Source organism: Ostrea edulis, chromosome 2, assembly GCF_947568905.1.
Source record: "Ostrea edulis chromosome 2, xbOstEdul1.1, whole genome shotgun sequence".
Classification (NCBI taxonomy): Eukaryota; Metazoa; Mollusca; class Bivalvia; order Ostreida; family Ostreidae; genus Ostrea; species Ostrea edulis.
In genome coordinates, this window is record NC_079165.1 from 83,829,542 (window position 1) to 83,843,337 (window position 13,796).

At 34.3% G+C, this 13,796-nt stretch overlaps 2 protein-coding genes across 4 annotated transcripts in view; one reads left to right on the forward strand and one right to left on the reverse strand.

The window, feature by feature from the left end:
• LOC130051926 (uncharacterized) overlaps window positions 1–5,334 on the forward strand; it is a 9,377-nt gene extending 4,043 nt beyond the window's left edge. Inside the window, exons 1-2 of the mRNA XM_056155217.1 lie at window positions 1–3,477; window positions 3,541–5,334. The exon at window positions 1–3,477 is cut by the window's left edge and continues 4,043 nt beyond it. Coding sequence (XP_056011192.1) covers window positions 2,862–3,477; window positions 3,541–3,941 — 1,017 coding nt within the window. The 5' untranslated portion in view covers window positions 1–2,861 and the 3' untranslated portion in view covers window positions 3,942–5,334. The remainder of the gene's footprint in view (window positions 3,478–3,540) is intronic.
• Window positions 1–12,977, reverse strand: part of LOC125682302 (TBC1 domain family member 1-like) — a 50,891-nt gene extending 37,914 nt beyond the window's left edge. For all 3 annotated transcript variants that reach the window (XM_048922781.2, XM_048922780.2, XM_048922779.2), the window contains exons 1-2: window positions 12,902–12,977; window positions 6,363–6,837 (exon numbers count right to left, since the gene is read on the reverse strand). In XM_048922781.2, coding sequence (XP_048778738.1) covers window positions 6,363–6,818 — 456 coding nt within the window. In that variant the 5' untranslated portion in view covers window positions 6,819–6,837; window positions 12,902–12,977. The remainder of the gene's footprint in view (window positions 1–6,362; window positions 6,838–12,901) is intronic.
• Between the last annotated feature and the right edge of the window lie 819 nt (window positions 12,978–13,796).

Here is a 13,796-nt window from a genome sequence, read left to right on the forward strand (position 1 = left end):
GAAGGACAATGACAAGGAGTTTTTCACACTTAAATTGAACATTCATCATATCTCCCATACTGAAATAGTCAGTGTCCACAAGTTACATTCTCATTGAGAACTGCCACATGTAAACTTACACATGGATGATAGAATATTAATTGACTGTTTGTGTATATACATACTGCCACATGTAAACTTACACATGGATGAGAGAATATTGACTGTTTGTGTATATACATACTGCCACATGTAAACTTACACATGGATGAGAGAATATTAATTGACTGTTTGGGTATATACATACTGCCACATGTAAACTTACACATGGATGATAGAATATTAATTGACTGTTTGGGTATATACATATGGAACAGCTCCTGTTGTCTGTTCAACAAGTTCATAGTCCTATGTTACAATGATGTGTTTAGTAAGATGCATTCTTAGATTCAAATAAAGAAGAAAAAACAACTACCAGGGATGTGATTTTCCTCATTATAAATAAACATCTTATAGATTTTAATTGCATTGCAAAATGTGGTACCTTAATTTATTCTTACCTCTGCTGCATTTTCGTGAAAGGTTATAATTTTTATTTGATTGAAATGCACAAATATTTAATATTATCTAATGTTTTATCTGTATTTCTCGATAAAAGTTACTGACCTTTAAACTTGACATACAAACCAATGTATTTATAGAAAGAAACAAGTTGAAATACAAAACAGAGCTAGAAAACTGATTCAATCAGGATGGGCCTGCTGAAAACTGAATCATAGTGCTAATGACACAGAACTCGTGACAATGTCTGTAATCACATTAGGAGGGATTAATATGTTGCTTTAATGACACAGAACTCATGACAATGTCTGTAATTACATTGGGAGGGATTAATATGTTGCTTTAATGACACAGAACTCATGATAATGTCCGTAATTACATTGGGAGGGATTAATATGTTGCTTTCCCAAATCTGCATATTCAACTATCATAAGTTTGGACATACATGAAAGCTTTAAGTGTAAGTAAACTTAGAGTTTTACACTGCTGTAACCTTGACCTTTGTCCTCGTGATAAAAAAAGCTATCTATATAGGTGCCTTATTTTCATAATCAATTACCTTTCTATAAAATATGAAACATTAAATTTGCTGAAAACTTTTTTGAGATATCAAATTAAATGACAGTGATGATGGGGAAACAGATAAACAGACATCCATAAATTATAGGAGTCCTCTTTCAAGAAAATCAATAACAACTACCTTTTTGAAGAACATGAAAGCTGTCTGTTGTAACCCTTTCAGGATTTGTGTTACATTTGAATGAAAAAAGTGTATTGAACTTGGGATTGAAGGTTCAATGTGACCCAGTGGCCAGCCAACAGGGCTCTGTAACACCAAGACACATATCCGACCGACTCACGACTAGTAAAAGGTTGCATTGTCCGGCATATGGTTTATATTGAGTCAGGGTAGCCCAGCTGGTCGTGTTCAAATATCATGTTTAACTATAAAACCAACATATATACAACTGAAATTTCTATGATAGCATTAAAGGGACTGGTTCATGATCCCCCCCCCCCCCAAAAAAAAATTCATTTTCTATGCTAAACATTAAAAACATAATTCATTTAATGCTAACGACCACCATTTTGTCCTTCTGAATGCAACAATAAAACTAATATTCTAGCCTAAACACTGTACGTGTTATGTAACGAAAGACTAGAGTCTTTTTATGTTTTTACAAACAAACCAGTGAAATTTTAATTTTGTAATACAAAGCATCTAAAGTTTGAACAGTTATAAATTCAGCTTTTTGATGACACATTTTACCTTAGAATACTTGAAATGAGATAGATATAATAAACTTAGATTGATATCCATTTCATTTGAAAACTTCATAAATAATAACATATACTGCAATCTTTGTTCACAAAAAAAAAAAAAAAAAAAAAAAAATTCTAAAATGAGCTTGTGATTGTATAACCTTAATTTTTTGTGAAACCTAATTAAACACATTAGACAGTAGATTGTGATCATTAAAATTGAAAAACAAACTTTGGGAGAAAATCTTGATTCAGTCCCTTTAATGTTCACCTTTTAATCTGCAGTACTAATCGTGTTTCACTGAAATTCATTTTCAATATATCTCGATGTTCTACCCAGAGTTATCCTTCCTATCGTGCTCTCTAATGTACTATACCCTCTGGTAGCATACTTTACGAAAACATCGTTGGTAACCCATGGCCGGTCTCACCATCTCTTACCTCCTGTGGGACACAACGATGAAAAATGCACTCAGACGAACTATGCGTTCTGATTGGTAAGAGAGGCCAACACCATTTGTGGGTTAATACTAATGATGTTTGTCAACTATGCAGCATATTTTTAGTTAACAAGTTTGGATTTAATATATCAGCTTTCTTTCCAATCGAATATAATGAAATTTGTAGAATAAATACTAGCTGATACATCAGTTTTTACATCTATCATTTTTTGTTAATTCCAGATTTTGATCTGTTTACACTGATGAACTTTAATAGACCAAATTTGGCTTCTATGGCAGAGGCAAAAGGGAATTAAGATAAGGGTATTTGAAATATATGAAAAGGCACAGCATGTTTAAATACAGGATCGCAATGAAGACTTTTTTATGATATTTTGTGTAATCTTGGATGAATAAAGGCTATTATTACACAAAAGAGAAATAAAATGTGCAACAATCAGAACGAATACAGCATACGAGTCATTTTTATATAATAGACCTCAAATTTCATTCTTTAGAAATACATTCTTATAATGTTGATGATAGAATAATTATTTTATGTATACATCTACAAGTAGTATGCTATTTATTGAGAGAGAAATACATGTAATATAAAAGATGTCAGGTCTAGTGATGTTGAGGTCAGGTCTGGTGATGTTGAGGTCAGGTCTAGTGATGTTAGGGTCAGGTCTAGTGATGTTAAAGTTAGGTCTAGTGATGTTGAAGTTAGGTCTAGTGATGTTGAAGTCAGGTCTGGTGATGTTGAGGTCAGGTCTAGTGATGTTAGGGTCAGGTCTAGTGATGTTAAAGTTAGGTCTAGTGATGTTGAAGTCAGGTCTAGTGATGTTAGGGTCAGGTCTAGTGACATTGAAGTCAGGTCTAGTGATGTTAGGGTCAGGTCTAGTGATGTTAAAGTTAGGTCTAGTGATGTTGAAGTCAGGTCTAGTGATGTTAGGGTCAGGTCTAGTGATGTTAAAGTTAGGTCTAGTGATGTTGAAGTCAGGTCTAGTGATGTTAGGGTCAGGTCTAGTGATGTTAAAGTTAGGTCTAGTGATGTTGAAGTCAGGTCTAGTGATGTTAGGGTCAGGTCTAGTGATGTTAAATTTAGGTCTAGTGATGTTGAAGTCAGGTCTAGTGATGTTGAAGTTAGGTCTAGTGATGTTGAAGTCAGGTCTAGTGATGTTGAAGTTAGGTCTAGTGATGTTGAAGTTAGGTCTAGTGATGTTGAAGTTAGGTCTAGTGATGTTAGGGTCAGGTCTAGTGATGTTAAATTTAGGTCTAGTGATGTTGAAGTCAGGTCTAGTGATGTTAAAGTTAGGTCTAGTGATGTTGAAGTTAGGTCTAGTGATGTTGAAGTTAGGTCTAGTGATGTTGAAGTCAGGTCTAGTGATGTTAGGGTCAGGTCTAGTGACATTGAAGTCAGGTCTAGTGATGTTAGGGTCAGGTCTAGTGATGTTAAAGTTAGGTCTAGTGATGTTGAAGTCAGGTCTAGTGATGTTAGGGTCAGGTCTAGTGATGTTAAAGTTAGGTCTAGTGATGTTGAAGTCAGGTCTAGTGATGTTAGGGTCAGGTCTAGTGATGTTGAAGTTAGGTCTAGTGATGTTGAAGTCAGGTCTAGTAAAACTTTTAGCTACTGGTCCGACTGGTCTAGTTCTTTTTAAAGTTGAACCCTGCCCAATCAGATTAAAATCAGATTGATCTACTCCGGTGTGTAGTGATATAATATTACCAGAGTGGATTAATCAGATTGAATGTGACCTTGACCTTTGACATCATGACCCCGAATCGGGGAAATATCTTGCTTTAATGTTCAAATACCTTTGTGTAAAATTTGACTGCTTTATGTTAAATGCATCACAACAAAGGTGATAAATTTATACATATTATGCCTTTGATACATACTTACTTCAATGTTAAACTGATTAATTGTTAGTTTAAGTATAATTAGAAGTTTTGAAAAATCTGTTGATGAATCATTTTCATATGCTGACGTAGTCATCCATGAAAAAATACAGTCGACATGGATTAACTACCTAAAAAAGAGTGTGCATGCATTGCTGAAGCATTTTGTTTGTAACAGCGTAGATTTGATCTACTATTTATAAGGATCTTGCCGGTTATTACATGGTTTTGCTCCCAGGGAGTGACAACAACAACAAAAATCAATTTCTCACATATAAATCACATTACTATCAGAATCAGCTTATCCAGAATTAGTCTGGAAACTTCTGGGGATTCCAATAACGATGAAACCATAAAACTTTATAACAACTATCGTGGGACCAGGGCTCCATCTTCTACATTACTGAGATCTACAATAATTGTCTGCAGAGAGTATACAGACAGTTGCATGCAATGGAATTATAGCAATGGTAACTTAAATATTCCTGTATACATACAAGAAAAATTAATAAGAGGTCCGTGGGCCACAGTGCTCACCTAAGTTAGCCTTCTAATACATAATTAAGTGCTACTACTACAAATCCCTCATGGTCTGAACAACCTTGACTCTACTACATAAGGACACTTACATATTGATTTGACAAACTGTAACCTTGTTATTCTTATAAAGAATATTTTTGTTTCCACAAGTCTGATTTTCATTGTATAAGGCAGCTTCCATGTAAATATTTTGCTTTTCTGGTCTTGTAGTTCTTTAAAGAGGATTTTCTTTTTTAAAAACTTAACTGCCACTTTATTTTCACTGACTCTTCACAATTACTCCCCTATGGAAGGGGAATTACTATTCCCTTGAATAAACTTGAAACCCCTTCACGTAAAAATAATTTGCGTCAAGATTGGTTGAAATAGTTCTGAAGAAGTAAAAAAATTTAAAAGCAATCGACTCCAGGGTTTTATCCAGCTTTTATATCTAAAAGGATTTTTTTTAGAATGCAGTCAGGAGCTTCAAGGGGATGGGGTGGGTTGGAGGGATCCACAAATTATAATATCTCAAAACAGGCATATAATTTGATTGATTACTCATTATCATCTATATTGTAAGACTGACAATTATAAAAAAAAAAATGATTCGGAATATTTAACAAGAGTACCACAAATGATACGCCTGTTAGACCTTCAGTGCAATATCTGTATCCATGAGGAGAAAAAAATCCAGAAAACAATTTGACTTACTTTTAGCCCTAAAGTACATGTAGATCATGGTGCACCAATCAAGTTGAAATGTGAACTGATTATGTATTTCTCTGAGAGGGAGCTTGTGACAAAATTTCAGGGCAATACCTGTATTCATAATGGAAAAAAATCTGGAAAACTGTTTGACCTACTTTTACCCCTAAAGTATGCCATGGTGCACCAATCCAGCTGAAATGTAAACTGAATTCATATTCCTCCAAGAGGAAGCTTGTGATTAAATTTCAGGGCAATATCTATATAAAAGGCTTTTCTATTAAGTGATACTATGACCTTGACCTTGAGAAACAATAGGCATCCTCCGCTTGGCATAAGGTGTATGTGTACCAAGTTTGATGGTCCTAGCCATAACAGTATCCTGCCTACAACGTTTTCCTACTAAGTGATACTATGACCTTGACCTTTGGCCTAGAAGAACATACCACTTGGTATAAGGAGTATGTGTACCAAGTTTGATAGTCCCAATAGTTTGGTCTGAAAAAAAAGGCATCTTCCTCCCATCATGGTGATCAAATGTACTAAGTTGCAAGATTCTGGAGATTACAAAAAAGTGATAACATAATCCATATTCAATTCTATGTAATAATTGCAGGACATATCTGTGTAGTGATGAGCAGAATAAGGAATGTTATATGTACATTGGGTCTATATATACAAGCCACTGGTCAATATTACAGCCTATGGATTCTGGTATAAATGGAATGGGGCTTATTATAGTACGTGACTGGTGCTGTTATATATGTTTATCTGGAAAAACTGGGGAGATCCTCTAAATTTCACTTACTAAGAACAAAATTCAGATTGTAAAACTGTAATGTAATATCAAATAAATCATAATCAAATCATGACACATTTTGTTTAAATCAATATTTCACAGCATATTATATTTATGATTCTGAATCCTATTTTTAATTCAATCAAACTTTAAGAGAGAAAATCTTCCCGTAAAAAGTGCACATGACTTACCATTGCCTCATCATGAGCCAGGAAAACATGGCATTCATAATCACAATACAAATTCTGCCTACTCAGGTATGCAAAGCATCGTGGATCCTGGTGAGTCTTAGCAAACCTAGTCATACACGTGAGTTTGTGCTCAAACAAAACACTCTCATTGCTGAACTTTCTGGCACATAGCACATGTTCTTTGACCTCTAAGGTCACTTCCTGGAAGGCTGATTTTCGACGCTTTACCTCTGCCATAACCCAAGGCATCACAAACTGTGGCGGGTACCGCCTGTCGAGAATGGCACTGCCTAAGTACATGGCAACAAACACTGGAGCAGAGGTGGGGGAGGCACTGCTGCTTTCTTTAGGCGGTGTGACCACCATCTCTCTCCTCAACGGATCCTCCCCTGAATCCACCACTTGAAAGTTTTTGGCCATGGTTACTTCCGGTGGTTCCTTTGAGGTTTTGGCCATATCTCTTGAAACCACTTCACTGAAATTATAATATTACAATATCTGATTATTTTCTCATACAAGTCCTTGCACATATTTTATGATTGATTGATGTTTTCCACCACATTCAACAATTTTTCAGTTATATGGTGGCACCCAGTTTGTTATTGGTGGAAGAGAGAACCCAGATACAATGTACCTTGGAAGAGACCACCGACCTTCCGAAAGTAAACTGGGAAACTTTCTCACTTACCAGCGCGAGCGGGATTTGAACCAATGCCAATAGAGGTGAGAGGCCGTGTGATTTTGAGCAATGCTCTAACCACCACGGATATGTTATGTATTGCTCTTCAAATGTAAATAGCAACCAGAGCAGTATACATATACAAACTGTAAACATTTTTAATGCAAGCAAATAAAGACCTTTTTAAAATAAAACTGCACAGTATTACTTAATATATATATTAAATGAAATAAAATAAACAGTACATAAAGTTAGAATTTTTAACGCAAGCGCTTTCATTTCATAATCCTCAGGCGTTACATTTTTACTGGATTATGAAATGAAAGCGCTAATTGTGTTAAAATTCTAACTTTTTGTACTGTTTATTTTATTTCTTTTTAATATCTTATACCGGACACTGTGATTTAAAAACAAAAATAATTTGGATATATCTATATCTATATATTTATCTCATTTCAATGTTTAGACTATGAATATTTTTAATCAAAGATACATCATGTCTAAGCCTTAATTAACAATCATTCTAATTATTGAATATTGAATATTAGAGTCAGATTCATAAAGTAAATCAATATTATCCTAAAATAATAATTTTAACACCCATTTCTTTTAATGGAAAACTTAAATGAGTGAAATAAATCCATTATATATTGCTAATATCAATATATTGTATTGTGTCAAAAATAATATACAGTCCATCTATACAATTGTACTCAAACCATTTTATACAACATCCTTTAAACATAACTGGAATTATTTCATCCAGGATATCTAACTGAAAAGACATTCATGGAAATATGATTAACAAAGATGCTGGTAGGGCCATCATTAAAAATGTGTTTGTTTGATGTACTTCGACCCACATTTTCAAGTCAGGTAGGTAGGTTGGTATTTTTTTTTTTTTTTTGAATGTCATGAAAATCAGATTTACAAATTTTCTGATGTTTTCATTAAACACATAACGCTGCCAGACAGAATAGAGTTTAGAACATTCATTTTGTACTCATTGTATATAATAATTATACAAGTAAATCTTCCTCTGTCTCCTGAAATTTTCTCACGACGATTTGTATTCGTCACAGATTAGGACCTCTACAGTTGTTAATAAATAAATTAACACCCCATTTAATTACCACTGATCGATTCTTCTATTTGTGGTTTGACATTCATAATCAGGGATGTTTTTATTGTCAGTAGAGGGTCAAAATTTGGCCCCATTCCCAATGCTGAAAAGCAGGTGTTTTTCCCAAAATAATGCCTAAAAATTCCCATATGAATGAAATGATAGATGCTTTGATGAGAATATGCCATGAGGGACCATCCAACCTCAGTGCCACTCTGTTGCAAAAAATTTGTGACAGATTGTTCAGCTGCCAAAGACTGGAAATTAAAGCTTGTTTAAGCCAGCCACATTGATAATAAAATTATATCAAATGGTTAACTTTTTGCTTGTTTTTCTTATTTATTTGTATGAAACAAATTTCCCAATCTCAATCAAATACATGTATCACTATTTCCCCCCAAACTTGAAGGCCCTGGCCACTGGATTCAAGAGGTAAAAATATCCCTGATAATAGTAATCACTTAAACACTTTAATGTTATCCATGAATATCCAAGTGAATTGCATGATGACGGCAATTTACGATAACTTTTAATATTGCCCAATATAATTTTAATGCCGACTTCCCCTCATCGTTCAATTTGTTGTGACGATCGTGTTTCATTCGTGTGTCTCAGTTTAAGAGCAAAGTAAAAGTGCCTTTCACCTATTACATCATCATAACATTTAAATAATCCCATATCAAAATAATATGCGTGCTTTTTCAGAAATATAGACCATCAACTTGAACGCAGACTCGTGGTCCACCATAATTTTGGTGCGCTATCCCACTTGATTTTTTATTTAAGTAACATAGCTTTCAATATTTTGTAAACAAATACGATCAGGTCTCGATGGGGGAGTTTGTAGCTTCTTGCTCTATCTTGTTGGTAGATAATGTAGTAATTTGGAGCAGTGATGCAGTATATTTGACCGTTCATATAGAAAAGTGTTTGAAAAGTTCCCGGATTAACAAATGGTCATTATCAAAGTAAAAGTAGAACCGAATCACACCCAAAGGACATTTTGATAACAAAAATTCCATAAAACAACTAGTCCAAATAAAAAAATTAATGGCATCAAGTTTAAAACTAATTCGAAGAATGTCTACTTTCCAGGGAGCAAAACAAAAATTAAAATTTCCAAGTGCGGAAAAATATGATTGGGTCGGGGCAAATTTCACGGGTCGGTCAGAGTACATCAAACAAATCAATCTTTATTTTAAGCCTAGTGAGAGAAAAAACACCCTGCATTATGGAAATCAACAGGGTTTGAACTTTTGGGAATAAAGGGCAAAATGGAAGATCATGTTCATCATAGACGTGTTAATCAGGTCAATTTTTCTTATTTAGAACACTAAGGATACAACAACAAACCAAGAGGCAGTATATATCAGACATACGTCAAGATTCCATTCACAATTTGAAAAAAAGACCAGTAATGAAGAAGTCAAGGGTTTGATCATTCCCAGTTGAGCCATATTTTTTTTCCTTTTAAATTCTTGCTGCATTTGGTGCCGTGGACCGTGCACCCTGGACTTGCAGGTGAAAGTCCTACCTGAGACAGAAGAAGTGGTTTGGGCTATATAGACTGTGAATATCAGCCTGGATAACTTAGTGGTTAGAGCATTTGATTAGTAATGCTAGGGTCCTGGGTTTTAATTTCAGGTCCAGTCATTCATTTTCTCCTTTCCTTTTACAATTCAATATGAAATTTTTGATTCTTCATCATTTATAGTCTGAATGTATGCCTTGACGCAAAGAGGTATAGCGCATTTGCTGACGAAATGGTCGACTCAGAAATGGAAAACACCGGTTTCCAATAATAGACTGGCGTGTTATATTTAAATATAAGGCCAACGTTTTTGATGTTTTGTTAACCAAGATAAATAACTGCCGCAGTTTAGCATTACTGACATTTATATGAGTCGTTCTTTAATTAATAAACCATTTTCCTATTTGGAATGATGAACAGTACATTATGTTCACAGGTGCATTCATATTAAACAACAACCCTTTTACATATGGCATTACTTAACTCACTGTCTTTTTCTGACATGACTGCAGCGCCTTTAATAGATGTCATCAGTTCATTTGCCTTTGGTTGATAATTCGAGTGTTTATAGCTTTGCCTAAATATCATATGACAGTTGCTACATGAGTTTTTATATTTTCTTTTGAGAAGTCAAACCGTATAACAGTTATTTTCCTCCCTTGACCTATTTTTACTTATTACATGCTGTACATTTGTGTCCTTTTTCTTGTAGTATTTGTTTAGATTTTCGTTAGCCACATTACGGTTTGAAAATCCTGTGCATACAGGAACATGTTAGTGTTAACAAACGGAACTACAGTGATCTCGGAATAAATTCCCTTTCTTTAAGTCGTAACTTGTAAATATTAGAAGTTATGCTGAAAATGACTAATATTTATTATAATATATGTATCACATTTAAAACACACACCCCCCCTCAAGAAAACAACCCCCAAAAAAATGAAAAGCAAAACAAAAAATTGAAAAATTTATTGGACTTGAACTCGGAATGATGTATAGTTTAATTGTAAGATTATACCGAGCACCTAGACCACTAAGGCATGTAAGTTTAAAGGTTTAACGTTTGACAGGCTGCTAAATCTCAAGGTAAATTTTGAGAACGATTTTTTCATATTTTATCCATTTTCAACAAGAGGGCCACCTTAAACCAAATTTCCTCAAACGGACTTATATACAGTCATAAGCAGGTAAAACAATTTCAGTGTTTTATTTCTGGTTTATGGTGGCCTTTTGCAACAGTTTGCAATTTTTTATGACCATTACGTTACATCTACTATATAATCTATATAATCACGGTGATGTTTATGCTTATCAAATAAAGATACTATCAACATATAGATATCTTTATTAAGTAATTTGGGTAAACACAAGTATAAACTGACATTGCATAGCAGAATATTTGTAAAAAATGATATTCAAGAAAAAGTTATTTATGTAGGCGGAATTGCATACCAAGTGTGCTATACCCCTTTAGCATGTTTAGTATAATATTAACATTTTGAGACAGCAAAGTAAAATTTCAGAGATTTAACACCCAAATCACATACAGAAAATGTTGACATAATCATGTTATTCGATCCCCAGACTTAACGATAGCACTTATTCCGTAAATGTTACTGAATGATTTTTAGCTTTTAAAAACTAAATAAATAGCATGATTAGTTAACATGTGTAAAAAATATAAAAGTATTAGTAACTAGTTAGTCCGTGTGCCGACTATTCATAATTATATATCTTTATACACATAAAACCATGATAATGATATCGTCAAGTCCACGGATCGAATAACATGATTATGCCAAAATGTTGTATCATAAATTGCAGATTTCTATAAAAAGGTTGAATCTGTATATTAAACTCTCAGGTATACATCAGCGTTATCAAAAACTGTTGGCAAGGCTGGTAAAAAATTCCCATGACCAGTAAGTTGTTAGAAAATGTCCGCCCAAATGACCGTTTGAAAATATCGGGTGTGATCCGATTATTTTCGAGCTCTGGTTCGGGATGCACAAGTGAAGGTCCCTCAAACAACATGGACGAGCGCCTGATCAAATTTGTGAAAGGTTCTCTACCCACGAAGAAAAGATTGGTCGTGATAGCTCTGAGGTAGAGCGTTCACTTCGTAATTGGAAAGTCGTGAGTTCCGATTTCTGCTCATGTCATGGCCACGTCAAACCTAAGATATAAATATATCCTCGCCAAACACTCGGCATTTAGCAGTGAGAGTCACAGGTCTTTCGGATATGACCTCCAATGTCGCGGCAGGTTTTAATACGTTAAAGAACCCTATAACTACTATGGCCTTGATTCAGAGTATACAGCATATGTCTAAATTTGTGATATTTCACCTACAGCTGGTGACGTCTCAATATGAGGGGGAAATTCCTGACGAACGTAGAACAAACAAACAACTTGGTAAGAAAGGGGGGGGGGGAGGAATGCTGAATCTGGACCACTTAAAACATTACGAAGGTTTCCGTGGTGTTCATGAGTTCCAAGATGGTTGGAAAACTGACCGTATTTGGCTGGATATGAGTGGGAGGTGCATTGCTGTTAAAACAATAAGAGGCATTTTGGTGCAGTTCTTTTTCTTTTCTTCACTCTTTCTATGCAATACAAGGTCAAGGTACATGTATCTGGTCTGACAGAACCTTTAACTCAGTCAGACCAAATGTCTGACAGTGATCTAAAAATTTTGACAACTCTGATATAAATATATCTTTCCTAAGAAAACTACATGTATATACTTTTTAGTATTTAATGCTGCCCCAACCTGCAAATAGAATTCCTTTTACAATTATTCTCTTTATTTTCGTTTCACTTTAAACAGGTCTATGAATTTCACAGCACTAAGAATACATGTGAATGTGGGGAAATCCCCCAAAACAGTGTTCTACATTTTTTGTCAATAACTGTCAACTGAACTGGACATTGAGAAATCTCGTTTCATCATCAACGTTTATACTAAACCGAAAAAAGTTAACATTAACAATTCACGATGATAATAAATCATATAACTGATTTACATTTTTTTTTTTTCATTGTAAGTTTTTGTTTTCATCTTGTCCGGTTTTAACGGTAACACAATGCAATGTCAGATCAATTCAACACATAGCATCAATCCAGTAACGCAAAATTTAAGTATGTAAAAATAATTCGGTTGTGTATGAAATCAAACAGGTAGCCTACTGCTGTACTGTACTCACCTTTATTCGATTGTTTCTGCCTCTCAGCTGATCAACCGTTCAGAGCACCGCCATATTGTGACGTAAGAACTGGGTTAATCGTTGGAGACCTTCAAAAAGCTTGCCGCAGAAACACCTGGGGAGTTGACATGCTATTTTATTATGCACGAAAGCTTACTTCCATACTACCGCAATGCAAACTTTAAAAAAAAAGAATGCAGTCTTACAAATAATACGTGTGTAGTGTACTCAGTGCACGTGCATACACATTCTCAGCGAACCGGAAGTCGCTTACACATTAAGGAAGGTGTAAACTAGGAAAATTGATAAAAAGTAAAGTAAATTTTATTTAAAGTCGGCACTATATATACATTCAACAAATCAAACACAAGGTCTGTAGAGCTTTTTAACCGACTATCACATATATCAAAGACACATAGCATGCATGTACACATATACACAGACAATATCACAGATTAACATAAAACAAAACATTTCATGCAAGAATCATCATACAGATACGAAAGCATAAGATTAAGAGAAAGAAATAAAATACTACAAGCAAGAGTAAATGTATATAAAAATCATCATTAAAATTCAAGCCAATTAGCAATGTTTGTTGCTGATATTGCGAAAAGTGTAAGCTGTTTCTTGAAAGTAGAAAGCTGGATAAATAGTATAAGAATTTTGAAAATAATTTAAATATAATTAAAATCAACAATGGTAGTAAATTAATCGTAGAAATATTTAAAAATTCATTGCTGATGGAATTAACTAAAAAATAAATAATAAACTAGAAAAGAAAGGTCTATTGAGCCATGCAAACACACACATAAACGCTGCATAGATAAAAAGAGCAGAAGCAACATATATAAAGCTACGTACACCGCACCTAAGATCTGCATGATTTACAATT